This window comes from Varanus komodoensis, unplaced genomic scaffold (assembly GCF_004798865.1).
Source record: "Varanus komodoensis strain SLA01 unplaced genomic scaffold, ASM479886v1 scaffold1, whole genome shotgun sequence".
Taxonomy (NCBI): domain Eukaryota; kingdom Metazoa; phylum Chordata; class Lepidosauria; order Squamata; family Varanidae; genus Varanus; species Varanus komodoensis.
In genome coordinates, this window is record NW_025335268.1 from 8,387,301 (window position 1) to 8,407,141 (window position 19,841).

General features: G+C 38.7%; 1 protein-coding gene across 1 annotated transcript in view; it reads right to left on the reverse strand.

The window, feature by feature from the left end:
• The window catches only part of CDC42BPA (CDC42 binding protein kinase alpha), a 190,801-nt gene extending 173,415 nt beyond the window's left edge, over positions 1 to 17,386 (reverse strand). The window contains exon 1 of the mRNA XM_044450310.1: positions 15,887 to 17,386. Within this exon, the coding sequence (XP_044306245.1) occupies positions 15,887 to 16,064 (178 nt within the window). The 5' untranslated portion in view covers positions 16,065 to 17,386. The remainder of the gene's footprint in view (positions 1 to 15,886) is intronic.
• Positions 17,387 to 19,841: the final 2,455 nt, after the last annotated feature.

Here is a 19,841-nt window from a genome sequence, read left to right on the forward strand (position 1 = left end):
ACAGAATGGATTAACCTTATTTACATTGAACCTTATGAGGAAATTTAACTTGGCTCACAACAAATTTGGGTCATGACCAGAGTCCTGGAACGGATTAGGTTCATGAGCAAAGGTACCAGTGTATATGCAATTATCCATTCCTTCTCTGGTCCACATGTTTCTTGTACTTTTTAGTAAACTTAAAAGAAACTGAGAATGAAACCTATGGCACTATGCATATACGGCAGGGACAATCAGGGGTTCTGCTTAAAAGGAATGGCCAGCTTGTGAACTATTATTTGTGGCCTAATAAAAAACTAGAATGAGAAATAGCTCACCTACATAGCTTTTAATCACTCAAGCATATAGTGGCCTAAATCAAACCAATTTAATTACATCAGCAATACATTATCTAATATGAAATAGCATTTTGTTGTAATGATATAGAAAGCAACACCGACAATTTATTACTTTTAGTTCAGTCCTACGGCCACTAGACGGTATCTAGAGAGGTGACTTTTTGGACCCAGCTACAAGGCTGGAAAAGCTATGTGACCTCATAGGAGAATCTCCATGGCCAAAATGCTTGCTGCCTGAGTTTGCAAAATCAACATCAGAGACAGGGTTTAGTGGGAAGGAAGAGGAGGGTGGGGAGGGAAGCAAGCAGGCAGCACCAAGATATGAAGTGGTGGCATCTTAGTTTCCTTTCTTTGCACTTCATGTCATGACACACAACCATCTAAGAGTTTTGCAGGGTAGGAGGAGGACAGAGGCAACCTTCACCTAAATGTTTCTTCTGCCCTGCATAGAATGTTCATAGTCCTTTGAGCTTAGACTGGTGTGGACATTTTAATTAAAACTGATACTCCTTGTTAAAAATTACATTATTAGTACTTGCATCTGTTTTACAAAGAGAAGGCAGATGAATAAAGACATCACTTTACAAATATGTTTCTCATTCCCTGAAATAAAAACTGCAAGAACTCTCTGACCACAATTAAGATCAAGAGAAGTCATTAAAATGGTGCTGAAACCCTGTTCTCCAAATCTCAGGTGTTTAATTACCGAATCTCTTTTCTACTGACCTAACTTCAGCATAAAATTCAGTATCAGAATTTGTCTTCACAGAACTGGGGGGATGCTGTATTGTATGGAAAAGCTGTACAAACAAGCCATGGCTGTTAATCAGAAATAAACCATGAAAAGAACCCATAATTTGTTACTAGGCTGCAAAATGTGAGTTGTTTTTAGTTAATAACTATTGTTTTTAGCATAGCTGGACTCACAGTAAAACCACATAACAATCCACAATTCAAGAACAACCCACAGTTCAAGAAGAATCATGTTCTATCCATACTTAACCTGTGTTATGGGTGCTCATGTTGTATAAACACAGTTATTGTTTGCTTCTTAATAAAACCTGAAGGCCTTCCCAATCTAATAAGTACCCCAAAACTCTCTTGTACACATATCTTGAACTGACTTATCTAAAGAGCTGACACAAAGGGCTGGGGTAGTTTTTTGTTTTGTTGTTTTTTGCTACCCAAAGGAAATGAGAATTCACACAATATGTGTGTGTGTGTGCACGTGTGTGCCTTTTTGCATATAACTAAGTTAATTAATCATAAGTTAATTAACCTACAATTTGCCAGGTTAAACAACTGTCAATTGTTTAACCCAGGGGTCAGCAAACTGCAAGTCCAGAGCCACATGTGGCTCTTTCATCCCTCTGCTGTGGCTCCCTGTCGCTCAAAATATGCATCACAACCACCAGTGTGCGATACCTGCCAGCACGCGATTTATTGAGCTTTTCGACCCCCAGTAGACCAACCATTAATAAATCCAAGAAAAGAAAAGTTTCAGAAGAAAACAGAACATTTAATGGTACGTGGGCAGATTCATTTGCTTTCACTACTGACGAGACTGGTTTACCAGTATGCTTAATATGTGGTAAGAAATTGGCAAACAACAAAAAGTCGAATGTTGCAAGACATTTCCAGAATAAACACACAGCCTTTGCTGAAAAATATCTGGATGGAGATCTATAATATCTGGATGTATAAAATATCCAGATGTATTTAAAAAAAACTATAGTTTTTTTATACATGGCATAAAGGTAAAAACGATATATGCAGTGTTAGCTTCATTTTAGATGTCAAAAGGGTTTTTGTGGCTCCTGGTGTTTTCTTTTCTGTGGGAAATGGGTCCAAATGGCTCTTTGAGTGCTTAAGGTTGCCGTCCCCTGGTTTAACCGAAGAACAGCTCACAATATCTAGGTTCATTATGTCACAATTCAAGCTAGGATGGGGCCAATCAGTGGTTGCATATTCAAAGCAGCAGGGGCATATGAAACTCAATCTGGAAATTAATTAAGTAACCATGATTCACCGTTGTTACATGCAAATTAAGTTACAGTGTTTTTTAGTATCTCAGGTGAAATTAAATGATATTGAATTTATTGGGATACTATTTCATTTTTTAAACTTTGTTACTTCCCTTATTATGCAATTGTGCTCCACATTAGTTGAACTAAATGATAATCACAGATTACTGATCTTGGGTCATATTCCTGGTACTTCTGCTAATGACATCACACTACAGTACACCAATGCTTGCACAATGCAGCTGACACCTATTCTCTCCCACCCTTTCTTAACCAGAAAATCTTTCCAACCTTCACTGTTCCAAGATTTCTTACTTGGTGTAAACCACCCCAGGATCACATCCCCATGGTTATGGAAGAGAAGGCCATCAATGGATACTAGCCTAAATGGATTGCCTTGCTGGAGGTGCTACCTCCATGATCAGAGCTGGCAGGTCTGCATACACCAGTTGCTGAGGAGCTCAGGCAGGTGGACATATTGTATCCACCTGTTTGAGAGATCCTGTGGGCAGATGGCTTGCCACTGTGTGAACTGAGTGCTAGACTGGATGACTCACTGGTCTTATCCAGCATGGCTTTTCTTTTGTTCTTATTGTTCTAATTTCTTTTGTTCTCATACATTATATGTCAGCCTAACCATTAAGGAATATTAGGCAACCAAACTTCACCACAATACAAATTCCTGCGGTGTCAATAATTTGAGTAGACACTCACTGTTGGCATTTCTGCATTTATTCGTATTTTCAATGCATGATTATAGGTGCAAAAGAGATTATATAATGTTAGTAATTATGTCCAAGAATCAGAAGAACTCCACTGCTGGATCAGAGCAAAGAACTACCTCGTTTAGCTTCTTGATTCCTATAGCAGTCAGCAAGATGCCTATTGGAAGTTGACAAGCATGATATGAATCATAGAATAGTAAAGTAGGAAAGGGCCATTAAGACCATCAGGTCCAACACACAATTTTGTTGCAGGACACAATTTATACCATCCCACTCAGATGACTGTCCAGTTTTGCCTTGAATGCCTCTAGTGTGGGACAGCCCACAAACCTCTCTAGGCAACTGGTTCCATTCTGTATTGCTCTGCCAGTGTGGAAACTTTTCCTGATATTTAGCCTGAATCTGGGTTGTTGCAATTTGACTTGATTATTCTGTGTCCTACACTATGGTATCAGTGAGAAGAGATCTTGACCTTTCTCCTTGTGACAACCTTTGAGGTCCTTACAGAAGGATATCATGTCCCTCCTCAGTCTTCTCTTCTTAAGGCTGAACAGAAAGATCAAATGTATCCTCCCACAGTTGTTTGCTGTTACTGGTTCTGTGAGCCCTGCTGCCCCTGGTCCTGGAGGTAGCATATAACCATCATGACTAGTATCCTAATCTTTCGTAAGTTTGTCTAGTGCCTCTTTAAAACTATCTTAGTTGATGGCTATCACCTCATACTAGGGAAGTAAATTCAATAATTTAATTATGTCATGTGTAAAAAAAGTCTTTATTTTGCCAATCCTGAATCTCTCATTATTCAACTTCATTGGATGGCCCATCAATTTTAGTATTTTGAGCAGCAGAATCTTTCATTTTTCCACTTTCTCCACAACATGCATAATTTTTGCTAAGATGATCAAAGTGTGTAGGCAGAATATTGTAAGTTTCTCTTAAAACTTCCATGTGAAAAGCTCTTCCAAAATCATGACAGAAAACAAAAGTATCTTTTGTATTAGCCACTGCAAGAATCTTAAGAAAATCTCTTTCAAACCAAGCCCAAACAGAATAGCATACTTAAGTGCTTTGCATGGGATGGAGAAAATAGCACAGCTGTTTCATTTCTATTAAAGCAAGAATACCCATCTTTCAACAAAGCTAAAGGCATGGCAAAGTGGGTAGGAATATTCATATCTGCCCCGTGGCATTTTCTGAAATATTAAAATCCAGATTTCTGTGTATTTTCAGAACTATTTTAGGCAATTACCCTGCTACAGAACCAATTCATGAATATAGCCAGGAGCACTGTACACCATTCTTATGGTCTGCCATGAAGTAATTCTACTGAAGTAAAAACCTATTACTTGTACCAATCAAATAACTGGTCAAAATATTGAACTCTATCTATTTTTCATTATTTCTAAATGCTACAAATAAACCTATGTATTATCAGCAGGCTAGAACAGCACAATTAGTCTCTACTTGCCAACTGGTGTAAAACATCAAAAGTAATTTAACAGAGCCAACAAGTTTGAGAACAACTGGCAATATTTTAATAGAAGAAAATATAGAAAATTCTTGTCCCAGAGCAATATGACTGATCATTTGTCTACAGTTATACTACCTTCTTTCCTTCATAGCGTTTATTTCAGACCCTTACTTTTAGCTGTCTTTAGATTTTTTTAAAAAAATGATTTATATTTAAATAATGATAAACTAATATTTATATACTGAATTACTTCTTATGAGGCCAAACATTTCCTGGATCAACACACTGATAAATACCAACTTTGCTCTTATTTAGGTAAGACTTACATATGGCTCTCTGCCAACAGGCCAGCATCTTTCATAACACTATAAATTTAAAAGCACCTAATCAATGCTTGGATTTTATGTGATGTGCAGATTCCTCTACTCTAGAAAGCTCTTCAGAAATATGCATAATCCATCTTATGTCACTGACTCATCACATGCTACTTGAGGAAATATATTAATTGGGGATGAGCATTCCAATGTCAAACTAAGCATGGGGATGTGCTTAGATGTAAGAGTAACAAAGGCCACATCAGCACTATCACTTATTAAAGGTTTAACTTGTCTTTGCTTGAAGGCCCAAAGCAGCTTACATATATCACGAAAAATCCACTTAAAAGCATTGTGAAAAAACAGCATTTAAATACTCCCCACATACCAATATGCCCAGAAAAAATAATCTAAACATTTCTAAATATTTGTACACTAGAATTTACAAAACTTAGAAGCCAAGTGTCATTTCACTTTGGTTTTTTACCATTATAAGACACTCACCCAGGTGACACATGACTCTCAGTTCTAAAGAACTACCTAGATTTGGAATTCAACATTCAGATTTCAAAACTAACTGGCCATGTTACTTCTGGAAATATTATACATGGAAAATCAATGGGGGAGAGGTAGCACAATTTACAGCCACAATATTATTCTAACATTGGATAATGTAACACGAAAGGAGACTGAACAATTGTTGATGCGAAGAAGGTTCTACACAAAGCGGCACTCATGGCTTTTCAAGTGCCAGGAGATTTTATCAGCATAAGAAAATATATACCTGAAAAAGTTAATAATGAGCATTCTTGGAAAAAAAGCTCCCAGGTCAACCTTGAGTTAATCATACATACTATATGCAACAAAACTGTTCATTTATATGTAATATACAATATGCTCCAAGAGACCTCTGTATTTTAGTTCCACATTTACTGGCAATAATAACAGTAATACCGGTATTTGTGACAGAGTCTCGATTACTAGCATTTGACAATGGTATCTTGTAATGGAACTGATTACCCGCTCATGCCACCCCATCCTCTCCCTTCTCAGCATGCTATGATTGAAGACTTCCTGGGTTAATTAATCATAGCATTCCATTGCTACAGATCCTGGTTTATTCTGAACCTGGTAATAATAGTTACCAGCTTCAGATGAAACAGGAACTATGGTTATATAATTTATAAACATCATAATAATTCATACAAAATATCATATCAAGAGATTTTCTTGAAATGGAGTAGTAATATTGTGGATCAACCTAATTCTATATACTGTGATTAAGAAGCATTGGAGGGAGAGACATATCAGGCTGCACTTATGCAGCATTTACTCATGGTAATGTTTACTAGTAAAACATTTTAGGCTGCAGTGCAAGAAATAAAGCAGACTGACATGTCTGAATGGAAGTGCGTGATTTTTTTTTTACACTTCTTCCTGAACTTTATGTTCTGAATAAACAACCAGAAACAAAAAATACTCACGTTAATGAAGGATTGACCTAGTTTGGTCATATTTTTCTAAGATTTAATTCCACATCAGAAATCTTTCCAACCAAAACAATTAAAAATTGAGAGGCTGTAAATTAGATACAAAAGGAATAATATATTCTAGCCAGGTCTCTAGAGAAGACAATCATACTGGACAAAGTTTAAGGCAAAAGGAGAAGGTGACTAAATATTTATTTATTCAGTACAAAAACCACCTATTAGCATAATTCTCTCTGAGATTGATTAACTCCATAAAGGAAGCCACAGCCTCAAATTTACAAGAGCTGATCAGGCCTTTGAAGGACAGGTCAGGTTCTCCATAAGTCAAAGATGACCTGATGGCACATAACAACGTTCTAGCCAGGATATTAATATAATCTGACAGTATTTCTGAAGTCCACTCATGAGTTCCTTTGCATCTTTTTTACTATGAGTGTAGGAGAGCAGTTAAAACACATTAAGGAGTATTCCTATGTATATTTAGACAGGTAAATGTCTTAACAACTCCCAGAATTTCTCTAGCTAGCTATGCTGCCTGGGAGGTGCTGAGAGTTGTTAGACCTTTTCCATCTAAACATACTTAGCAGTGAGCTCATAGTTACATTTTAAATAAATCTGCACTGGATCATTCTGAGTTTGTGTCCCTGCACTGGGAGATAAAACTAAGTTTAATGCAGCAATGTTCCCAAGGGTACAATTCTATGTGTTTAGTCAGAAAAAAGTCCTACAATTTGCAGCATGGCACAGAAAAATCATGTCAATAATAATTATTATAATAAATGAACATCTAAATAAAATGAAACTAATTTTTCAAACATAGGACTGAAGAATGCTGAGCAACTGAAGACGACTGAGGACAAAACTCTAATAAACATGCATGATCTACTTCCAGAAACACTTCTCTCTGTCTAAGAGATGAAGAGGTCAGCTAAGCTGATGCTGGCACTGCTTCAATAAGTGAGTGGCACTGTCAGGGTGGACAGAACTAGTAATCTATTAAACAATGCAAGTAATGCTAGGCACACAAGGTGGTAGCATTCTCTGCTCCAGTACACTTTTGCACCCACAACTATGGGTGCTAGGCAGATGAAAGCTTGTCCTTAATTGCAGGTCTCTTTCACTGGATCACAGCATACATCAAAGTACAACAAAGCATCTCATAACACTAAAAGACAAACACATTTATTAGAGCATAAGCTTTCATGGCCTCGATTCTACAAATGCTTATGCTGTAACACATTTGTTGGCCTATGCAGCCACTGCTCTGCAAACTGTATCAAAGAACAACCCCTTAAACGTCTATAATGCTCTGATACTTAAGTTACTCATGCTCTGGAAACTTCCCGATTGGATTACTGCAATGCCCTCTGCGTGGGGCTGCCCTTGAAGATGGTCCGGATACTTCAGTTGGTTCAGAATAGAGCTGCTAGGATGTTAACGGGACTAGCAGGAAACTCACATTTAATGCTGGTCCTCTGTCAGTTACACTGGCTGCCAGGTGAAGTCTGGACCCAATTTAAGGTGCTGGTGACCGTAAACAGCTTGGGTCCAGGATACTTGAAGGAGCACCTTCTTCCCTATGTGCCCTCCTGCCCCTTGAGATCAGAGGCGAAGGTCCTGCTCCGGGAGCCCTCCTTGAAGGAGATTAGGAGGGAGATTACCCAGTGGAGGGCCTTCTCTGCAGTGGCACCCCGACTATGGAATACGCTCCCCAGAGAGGTTTGCCTGATACGCTTCATTGTTTCCAGCGTCAGGCAAAACCCTTTTCATTCTCCCATTATTTGAATGTCTAGTTGGCTTTAACCAGGGTTTTATTATCTTGAGTTGCCAGATGCTGCACTTATTTTGGTTTATTTTATTTGTTCTTTTATTGTAAGCCATCCCAAGACATCAGTGGTGGACAGGGCAGAAAAGCTTTAAATAAATAAATACTAATGCAAATCTACTTCCAACAATGCATGTGAACATGTGCAAGCACTGTGTGGTGCAAGCAGGCTATTAAAACTAACCATGTTAAGCAATATCTCTCCTCACAGAAAGCTCCTCCTACCATAATTCTTCTGTTTCTTTTACTGGCAAGTTTCTTTCCCATTCTTAGCTTTCTCATTTTTCTGAGTTTTTCTGTTTGTGTGTGCATACACATGCCTGTCTGTGAAAACTGTGCCATTACATGCTTTTACGGCGTAGCTGCAGGTTGCAGAACAAACTGACAAAACCCTGGATGAAATTCAGAGTTTTGGTTGTTTTGAGATAATGAATGCTAGACGTTTCTAGCTTTCTTCTACCTTAGAGTTCTACAAATATGTTTTACTTTCATGGTTATCAAGGAAAGCTATATTATGTAAACATCATAGTTTATTAGTAAACACTTCTTTAAATCCAAAACAAATACATTTAATTGCTAGCTTATGGATCTTTCAGACAAAATAGTGGATTCATACTTAAGCCTCAGAAATGGTTGGGACACAATTAATTTGTACTTGTGTTATGAGTCTTCTGATGTAGCTTGAAAAATTATTCAGATAATTCAACTTATTTTATTACTTCTGAGCAAAAGCATATGGAAGATCTCATTATGGAATAAAAGGAATTCCTAAAATTCTTGTAGATGAAGACTAAAAACATTTGTGCCTTTTCCCCCATTCATTCATCAAAATGGCTGTCTGTGGTCCTCTGAATTTAAAAACAACATACCCTATATTCACACAACCAAAGCCAAACTACACCTTATATTTAGCATACCCTTTAAAAATATGCTTAATATGACCACTTTATTTTGAAGGAGGAAAAAATTCATGGGGCTCTATGTTGGTTTTACAGCAAAATACCCTTTTCCCCATGGGTTGCTATTTGCTCCTAAAAGGTGCCATTTGGAGTAAGCAGCAATTCTAGGGGAGAATAGTTCCTAAGGGAAATTTTAGGTAGAGAAACCCAATCTGGATTAGAGGCCCTTACTTTTCCTTCAAAAATGAAGTGGCTAGCTCAAGCACATTTTTAAAACCATAGTTAGTGTAACTGAGGCTTAGTCCCTGTCATGGGGCTCCTGCAAAGGGCATATCAAACCCAGCTTGAAGATTGAAAGGTTCCTTAAACAGGAAAGCTGGTAATGTGTATTTTATCTGTAAACCCTAGTTACAGCACTAGATATTCTAAATATAGTGTCAGGTCTCGCAGATAACTTCATAGTAAGGGACCCCTTTGGTGGCCTAGATGTTCTGGAAGTTCTCACACTCTTAGAGCAATTCTCTAGAAGGTTAAACAGAACTCCTTTGCTGTCAACTTCCTATTTAGTTTTTCAGGCTAATACAAAAAGGACTGCTATCTCTCAGTCTTCCCTATCCTGGATGCCACTTCTGCCAAGGGCAGATCCTTGGAACTGAAATCCCTGCCCTAAAATAATTCTTGCTATTAAGAAGCTCTCTACTTCATTGGTCCCTCTCACTATGTCTATTACAAAATTTTACTTTTCCCTCTGATACGTTAATGAAAAAGTTTAGCCTTCTAGATAGACTGCAGAGCCTTACCTGTTCAACCTGTTTCTGAGGACCACACTCTCTGCTGTTCTCTATCTCCTTGGTTTCTGTCTCCTGTTTGTTTTTTCCTGGCTTGATCCCCATACTTCTTTTCTCTCCCTTCCTAGTTTCTCCCAGTCATTTAAATGGTTCACAGCCATCAGGAGGTCATGCTGCAGTAGCTTCAAGCTAGTGTGAGGTTATCTGATGCTGAAGTTCAAGGCTTTTCTGATTCAACACATGTCACAGGAGAAACAAGGAATGTCATTGTATCCAAGTGACCAAATCTAACATTCACATTTAGTCTCAGTCTATACAAAGCTAAAGCTTACAATGAAATTTTTCAATATTTCAACAGTGGTCAACCTTCTTTCAAAACAATAGGTTGAATGCAGGGGGGTGCATGCACATGCACCAGTGTTTACATCACAATCTTCTGTGTATTTACTATGGAGTAAGTTCAATTAAGTTCAGTGAGGCTTACTCCCAAGTATAGATGCGCAGGATTGCAGCCATGAAAGACAAACATTTCAACTCGGAACAATTTATGTGTTTTCTAGAAACAAATATTTCTAAATTAGCAAACAATCCTAAATGTATCACATCCTTTCTACACCAGTTGTACTGAAGTTAGTCAGCACTCTGCAAACCATACAAAGACAGATTAGAAACACATCTGGAGAATGTTGCACACTAGGTCAAATAATACTGGAAAAAACATGTCAAGAAGTTAATATACTAGTACTCCTAATTGCAGGTTTGCTCGGTTTGTAGTTAGTCTCTCTGAAAATGGTAACTTCAAACTGACAAGCTAAAGCTCATATAAGGGATACTCCCATGTTCTCTTCCCATCAATTACATGCTATATTAAATATTGATTGCCTTGTGTATGACAGAGAAAAATCTTTATTAATTTATTTGAATAAGCAACTGGCAGGTTATTTTTTAAAAATGTGTGCAATTAGATGAAATGACCATGAGTGAGCCTCAGGGAGATCAGAGACAAAATTAATATACTTAAGCATATAGATTTTGCTGTATCTCATCCTCCAGCTCCAATACTGAAAAGAATATATGTGTACTCTTTTGCAATATAGGTTGTTTACAATCCCTTTAGGTTTCCACCAAAATATTCTATTTAAACTTATGTGTACTTTGAAAAGGTCTTCAATTTGTTACCAGCTCTGCTCCAACTAAAGTCTAAGCTATGCTGTGCCTTCTTTTTAAAAAAGTTCAACTAAATTATAATTGCCAAATTCTATTTCTGAACACTGCCAGGTACATAGTACAGACGTACTGTACTATACATACACACAAAACATACAATAGCTGATAACTAAATGTAAATGGTGAATCTCTAGAAAAACCTGATGCAAACTAGCAGCCTGAAAAGGATAGCACACTCAGGTGAGTCAGTGTATTACAAACAAAATAAACATGTTTGAATGTTTAGAATCAATATAGTGCTATTCCCTTTCCTCCTGTGGTATAAAACTCAACATAAATATTAGTTTCCATGGTAGTCATTCATGTGCATACCTAATTCTCATTGGTTCTTCTGTACCAGTTGTGCTTTAACTAGGATTTCACCTATGGGTTACAGTACATATTCCATGTTTTGATATTTCTTTATCTCATTTACAGTGTGATTTTATGGGTATTTCCCCCCATTTCATCTTTTAGAAATATTTAAATAGACTGACTTCTGAGCCTGTCTACCCAGCTTACTTGGAGAAGTCTGTGGATCCATGGACTTTCCTCTACCTTCCACTCCCACCGTACAGCCTCCTTCCATGACAAAACTTTCTAAGGTAGTTGGAAGGGGTAGGGATAGAGAATCTTTGCTCGGATCCCCTCCTTCCCCTGTCATGGTTCAGGGACCATAGGATTGCCCTGTGATTCATCTAAGAAGAGTGGGCATCTAACTGGGATTCCAGGGTGCAATTTCACAACAGGTTCAGTACTCTTGCTGCAACAATGATACAAATTTCACACTGATGCTGCTAAATTTTAGAGGAATACCTGTGGCAACAAGCAAGCAAGCAAGCAAGCCTGGTGGTTTGCTGTTAAATTTTGGTGACACAGCTGCCATAAATAGCCACTTAGCTTTTAAACAAAACACCTTGCTTTAAAACTAAATAAGCCTTTTTCAGCCTATTGCACCATTGAAATCTGGTGGTAAACTGGATTACTTGGCAGACATGTCAAATTCAGCCACCAGTGAGGGCCATTTAAAAGGCCATGTGTGGGCGGGGGGGGGGGGGGGACATGACACAGACTATGTCCATCCCTGTTTAAGATAAAAAAGCTGAATAAGTCATGCTTTATGTGAGGCTTGAATATATTACAGCATATATAAACACTATGTATTATGAATATTTTCAAAAATGCAAACTCTCTTTCGTATGTGATATGATTATTAACAAATTAAAGTAGAATTCAACTGCAACCTTAAAGGCTTCCTAAGCACAGCTTTCACTCCAATCTTAAAATACTATCAATAAATTCCATTCTTTTAAAAACACTTTTTGTATTGCTTTAAAATTAACACACTTCTAACATTCTTTCTCTGCTTTGGTATTTCTTCTAATCCTCTGCATCCTGTCCTACATTACCTCCTCCAGGGTCACCACTACTAGCGACAACGGATGCTGTTATACAAAAGGAGGACAACATGCTTTGCATTCTCAAATCTTTCCAGCTGGCAGGCTCCAGTTGTTACACAGAAAGGATCCCCTTATTCTGTCACTTAAGTACAACTACCAGAGCAGAATGAAACTGGTCATATATACATGGAATCCATACAAATAAAAACACTGGCACACATTGTTCACTATTTTGAGGATTTGTAAGAATTGGCTATCATGGATTACAAAACAACAAATCATCATAATGGAGTCTCTTCACATCCAGAGAATTAAAAATAAAACCGTTTTCTATGTGATACCTTCCATAACAAATACATGTTTAAATAATTTATCTTCATTATTAAGTTAAATCTATGTTAATCCAAGGAAAGCCCATCACTTCTGCCTTTTCTCGCCCCATCTTTTGCCGTACTTTGGTTAGAAGCACTGAATATCATCTTTAACTACATAATTGTACTCATTAAAACTGCAGGATGAATTCTACCAGAACAGTATATGAAACTTACATTGCTAAAGATATTTTAAAATGAACTTCTAAAGACAAAAGAAAAATTACAACAACATTCACAACTTTAACAACAAGTACGCAAATGTGTCCTTACCATTCCTGCATTATTTCATTGTAAATAATTCCAAAATCCCTTTTCCTAAGAGCTTACAACTTTGCCATAAACATTCATTCTGGCATGCATTTTAATGCAAGGTCAAGTAGTAGAGAATTTTTATAAGAGGACTCCTAACAACAACTTGACTTTGTATACAGTAGAACACCCAAAAATAACAAACATAAAGGGAACATTACAATGCAAGAGTGAAAGAAATTTTAAATGTTCCATTAATTTAAAATGTTATCTTTTGATATACCATTCTTCACTTGAACATTACCAAAGACTATACAAATATATGATACCATTTCCAGAGGTTGAAGAAACTATGACAAGCAAAGAGCCTGCAGCAAAGGAAGCTTCAGGACTCAAGGACTACTCCATCAATTCTGTTCAGGGACTAGCTCCATTCGGCTCTTTCTCCCCCTCACATGACATTAGCAGCCATTCCATCAGTCCACAGCAGAGGAAAATGGAAAGCAGAGCTACTTTCATCTGCTCTTCCAAGACACCATCTTAATTAGGCTCCTCCTCTCCCTGAACTGTTTCCATTCATTACTGGTCATCATAACTTCATAGTTTTCAGGACTGATGGCTTAATTTGTCCTTACATCCACCTTTCCCATCCCCTTTCCTTTTGTGTTGTGTTTTTCAGATGGTAAGCCTCTGGGCAGAGACCACCTTGTTCACTATTGATCTTATTTAAGATGCTTTAAGACCCTTTTCAGCTGAAGACCAATAAAACTTTAATAAATATAAGATAACATACTGATTTACAAAAAGGATGAACAAAATTCACACCATGCCTATGTTAACTATTTCAAAACCAAATACTGAATCAGGCCAAATATTACATATATTGATGCACTATTCCAACTCTTGAAAGCACTATTCATACTCATCAACTAATTATAACTTTAGGCTAAAGCTGAAAACACAGATGCTGTCAGAGTGATTCCATGCAGAAGCTCTGCATGCACATTCCCAAAGAAATAAAACTACTCACCTAACTAAGGCTGTGGCCCTTATTCCTGACATTACATTTCCTACTTCCCATAGGACCTACAGGAAGTGCACTCTCCTATCATTTACCTTCAAAGCCCCCTTTTCTAATCTACTTGTCTGCTCTGTGCCTGTGTATGTTTTAAAAAAGTTTGCTGTTGAACAGAAAGAAATATTTCCCTTCTCGAGTGGGGAGGGGGGAACCTCCACTGGTGAATTAAGTAAACTTAAAAAATAGAAATACATGCAGAAAAGTATATTAAACTTTTCAAGTCAGATTTGTTTTCCTCTCTCAGCCCTATCCTGTATAAGTCCCTGATGTGTGCATTAATTTAAAATCGCGCATTGCTGCCAGTATTTTGAAACAACACTTGTCAAAGAAATACCTATGAGAAGGCAGAAGCTGAACATGCAATGGCACAGGTCCTTATCATGCTGCTCAAACTGATATACATACCCTACTTTATTAATCTGTTCATTCAACCTTGTATGGATATACTAGTTGTTGTAAAGTATGTAAACATATGCCAGTGCTATCATTAGAAAGAAATATATCAGAGTAGCTAATTCTGTTTATCAACTGCAATTTGCTTTTCTTTCAAATGCATCTGCTCAGGCATATGATCCAATATTAGGTTATAACTATTCTGAAGAGTGGAAAAACCTTTGCAGAGATGGTTAAGTGTTAGAAGAAATATTTAATATAAAATTGTATATTCATTTACCTAGTAGTAAGCCAAACTAAATTCAGTGCAACTTACTTCTGAAGAGGGATGCATAGGATGACAGTATCATCTTATGCATCTCTATTCCAGTAAGACATATAAAACTCAGTAGGACCTACACAGTAAATCTGCTTATGATTGTACCATTAATGACTTGAGTGCCTTAGGTATTTTTTCTGCAAAATTGTGTAAAAAAGTACAATCTGCTAGGTTTGTTCTAATTGCACAGTACAGTCACAACAGTTCTTTTACTCATTTCATTTTAAAAATCCAGGTTGCCATTCAGTATGACCAGTTTTAATTTTTTCCATAAAATTCTGTAGTTCTCTTATGCTATTTTTGTCATACTTTTAAAAAGTACATGTTTATCTACACTATGACTTTGACACTTGAAGGTCATACAATAACTGTTCTCATGTGACTTCATCTCCTGTATTCCAACTACTGTATATTTAGAAGGAAATAAATAACCAGCCTTGACATGATGCCAACATTGTTCAGTCACCTATTATCACTTAACTTTCATTTATACAATCCTACTAAATTTCAGGGTTGTACTTAGTGAGAAAAGGCATTATTTGCTTGCCTCCTAACTTGACTTTTCATTATTTTAGACAGGTCCAACAATAGTTTAGGGTATACTCAACCATCTCTACCTCTAACTTTCCCTATTTTTATTCCAAACTTCTCAGGTACATGACACAAGATTTCACTATTTTTTTATCTTTGCACATGCGGGTGCACACACACACAAAATCAAATGGTCTGCTACTGTCACTTTCTGCAAAATTCAAATGCTGAGCCCTAAAAAGCCTACAAACATTAAAAGCACCAAGAGCTTAGAAAACTTGCATCTAGTATTCCCAATATAAAGCAATGGTAATTCATCAATGTAAGAATTACAAAATATAGATGTAGGATACCTCAGCAACAATACAGTAAGAAACACATACCAGTCAATCTCTAAATTATACCAAAACTGGAAAAGTGCAGGGCAATGGGTACTTGGGATCTATACATGGTCAAACTTACCCCATTCTAGATACTCCAGAATATTTTTCTCTCTCCTCAGAGGTGAATTATTACATTCATCATAAAGGCAGATGAGTATATCCAGCAAGGTTTCCACACTAAAGCATTGCCCATTTGTCTGTGTTGGCCCATCCAAAATAAACTGTTCCAACTGTCTCAAGCGCACTTCTCCAGACATGGCTGCTTCAGTTTTAGGGAGTCTTCTCTCTTTATTATTAGTTGTTGTTTTTTTTGAAAAAACCTAAAACATTAGAATGTATTACAGTTTCTAAAAAGTATTTTGAAAAGTCAGTGCTTCAGGGATGGTGCTGAACATACAATCCATCCCAGAATTCCAATTCTGGGAACTGTATCTTGGTCAGGTTTTTTCACACACATATACAATATATACAGAATATTAAAGAAAAATAATTACCCTAAAATCTCTTTTAATACCTTTAAAAGAAAATATATACTTTATACATTTAAATAATAATAATTAAAATTTTCAACCCAAGACTGACTGCACTCTTCTTCCATATATGTATATATAGATAGATATAGATAGATTTTAAAGGTCTCCTCCTTCATTCAAAATTCAGATCATGCAACATAATCCCGAAATGAATCCTACTGCATCATTAAAGTGTAAAATCCCCATTCAATTTGCATCAGCAATCGACTTTCATGGAAAGAGCCGCAGAAAGATATTTGAAGAGAGGAGGGCCAAAAATAAAATGCATAGGATTTGGGAGGTCTAGTGCTGGAGCATATCCGCCTCCTCCGCCACCTTCTCCTCCGCCGCCGCCTCCTCCACCACCTCCACTTCCACCACCCCTTGGAAAATGCATCAGTGGCAATCCTTCAGAGAGTGGGGGTGGGGAGAAGAGAAGGTGGGGAAAAGACCCCAGAAACAGAGCCTTTCCTCTGTGGCAGGATAGGTCTTCCTCCCTTCCGTTGCCAAGTCTTCTCAAGCCTCTTCAGCTATCCAAAAATAAAACGTTTAGCCTTCATTTCCTTAACTCCCTCCACGAGATATTGGAGGGGAGGGCGTGGAGGGCAAAATAATATTCGCCCTCCCTTGAATTCACCCGGCTCTGAGGAAGCTGGGCTGGTACTAATCCTAGCAAATCCTTCTCATGTCGGTGCGTGTCCTCTTGCTCCTTGTTTGTCTTGGGGGACAGGATGACTAAGGGTGTCAGGATATCGCAGCTTCTCTGCCCCCCCCCCCCCCTCCCTTCCTTCCTTCCTTCCTTCAGAAGATGCTGGGGGCGGCGCTGCTATTTCCCAGTGCAGGGGATGAAGAGATGCTGCCCCTGCCTCAGTCCGCCGCGCTCAGGGCATCTTCTTCGTGCGGCAAAAGCAGGCCGGCGGCGGTGCTCGCTTGTGCTCCCTCCTCCGGTTTCCTTTTCCTTTTCCTCTTGCCGCCGACCTCCTTCTCGCCCACTCCTCTCCTTTACGCCTCACGCACAAGCTCCTGCTGCTACTGAAGTCTTAGGACCCAACATGGCGGCCTCTTTTCCCCCCTCCCTCCCCAGCCAGTGAGCGAGCAAAGCTGCAGCGAGGCAGCAGCGGCTGGAAGAGGTTGGGAGGGAGGGAGCGAGGGAGGGAGGGGAGTGGAGCGGAGCTCGCCGTGGAAAAGCACGGACGGGCAGAGATGCTTTGGCAGCGGCAGCGGCGGCTCCTGCAGCACGGAATGCAGGGATACAGGCGGACTGAGGGGAGGGGACAGCGCCACGGAAACGCCCTGTGGGCTACTGCAGGACCAGGTTGCTGCGCAGAGTGCGGAGCGCCCCTCGCCGCCAGCACCGCGCTCCGCCGCTCCGCCGGCAGCGAGGGCTGCCTTCCCGCCCGGACACGCAAACATCTTCCATTCTCACGCGCACCCGTTAGGGCGCGGTAGGGGCTATTAACTCTCTTTTGCCGGGTTTCGCTCTATCCCACCCCTTAAAAGCGCCCTCTTTGGGCTCCCTTTCCCAGAGTTTCTAACAGTTTCTTTTTTGTTTGATTGATTTTAATGGAAAGTCTTATTTTGGGGGGGGGGGGGGGAGGCAGGCTCCTCAGGGAGCTGGAAAGAACGCCCGTTATTTCAAAAGTGTAGCAGTGTAATGTCACAGGATCTGAAAGGCTTTTTTAAATGAGTAAACTGAAAAGCGGGCTACGATGGAATCCATATGCAAACAATTCTATGCATGTTTAGAAGGGAAAAAAGCCCTATAAATTCCAGCATTCCCCAGCCGTTCATGCTGGGTAGGGAATGCAGTGAGTTGTTCAAATTTGTTTCTAATCATGCAAAGGATTGCATCTCTAATTTCAGACATTGGAAATAGGAAGATAAAGCATTGGCTACGACCAAGCTTTCTCTTACTTGCAAAGTGACCTTCCAGAAAATGCCACCAGGCTGGGTGCTGGACTACATCTCCCATTATCCCCAGCCACTTCAGGAGGGCAATTACCAGACTGGGGAAAACTGGCCTGCAGAATCACTACTGAAAATGCAGGCTTGGCCAAATAAGTGGCAACAGTCCTACCACCCTGGTTTGGCACTCACACAGATACACTGAAGCTTTTGTCCTTGCACCTGCAGCACATTCCTCTTAGCTATACATATTTTCACCTGTTTGCCTTCCCCAGTACCTACTTTTCCTTCCAAGAGCTTGGAGTGCTTCTAGACAGAGGCTTTTAGCCTACCAGTGCAAAGGCATTGTGCAGCTATTCCATCTCTTGTTCCTTAACGTACTCTGTTTTGCAGAAAGAAAGAAAGAGGATGATGAAGGTAGTGTGGAAAAAGGGGAATTCTAAGTAAAACTGTTTTGTTGGATTCCCCTCCTCCCCCCAAAAAAATCTGTGAATTTAGCAGGACAATTTCTAAATAGCTTTTTAATAACTTTCCCTTTAAAAGTACTTCTTGTAAATACTTGCTGAAGCATTTTATCTTTTCATCTTTCTTTCAATAGCAAGTTTTCCAAGCCAAAGTTACTGGGGGTGGGGTGGGGGGTAATCCAGGCTTTGTAACAGAAACGGTCTGCAACTTAAATATAAAATGAGGTGATGGATTTCCATTGTACTAGCAAGTTGTGCCAAAGTATACAAAGGTATGAATAAAACCCACACTTGTGAAGCCCATAAAACACAGTATTTCATTCCAGATGTTTTAGATGATAATAACACCCCCATCTTTAGGCTTCATCCTATTTCCAAAATCCCAAGAAAATAATGAGTTAACAAATATAAGTGATGGGAGAAAAAGTTGGCATGGACGATTAATTCTACATGTAGTGGAGTTTTGTGTTGCTGTGAAATTTAAAGCTGCCTTCTCAATTTTGTTTGCTATAAAGATGACATTTCTATGAAGCGATAAAACTAAACCTTCAAATTATGCAGAGAATTTATAAAATGATAGTACAAAAGAGGGTTTATGCATTTTGAACATGGGGAATGGTAATTAGATGCTAAATGTGTATTCCCAGAAGACAAGAATAGGTTTAAAAATATATTTTACAAAGTCAAGCTTTGCATATTTGTGCGAACAAATAAATGGTTGATGGTCTAAATTTAGCAAATGTTATGCATTAGACACTGCTGCTCTGTTTAAGCTCCAGACTTTAATAAGATTCATTTCAATGGACATATTGAGAGACAATCAAATATACTAGTTCCAACACAGCAAATTCCACTTCTATTCATATTTCCTGGAAAGTCCTAAAGAATATTGTTCCTACTCAGTTTTAAAATTCTGTTCACCTTCATCCTCTCCTGATACTTTCTCATACTGTTCATTTTTACTGACATAAGGGATTTACTTTCTGTTTGAAGTACAGAGGAAGCAATACTATGGCTCCTAGAAATTGTTTGAGGTGCCATAGGATAGTGGGGATTCCTGTCTCTGAGGTTGGAGACAGTGCTCCAGAGATCTGCCCCCCCCCACCTTGTAGCTAGCACAAAGGGAGCCACACCTGCTGACCTCTGAGGTCAG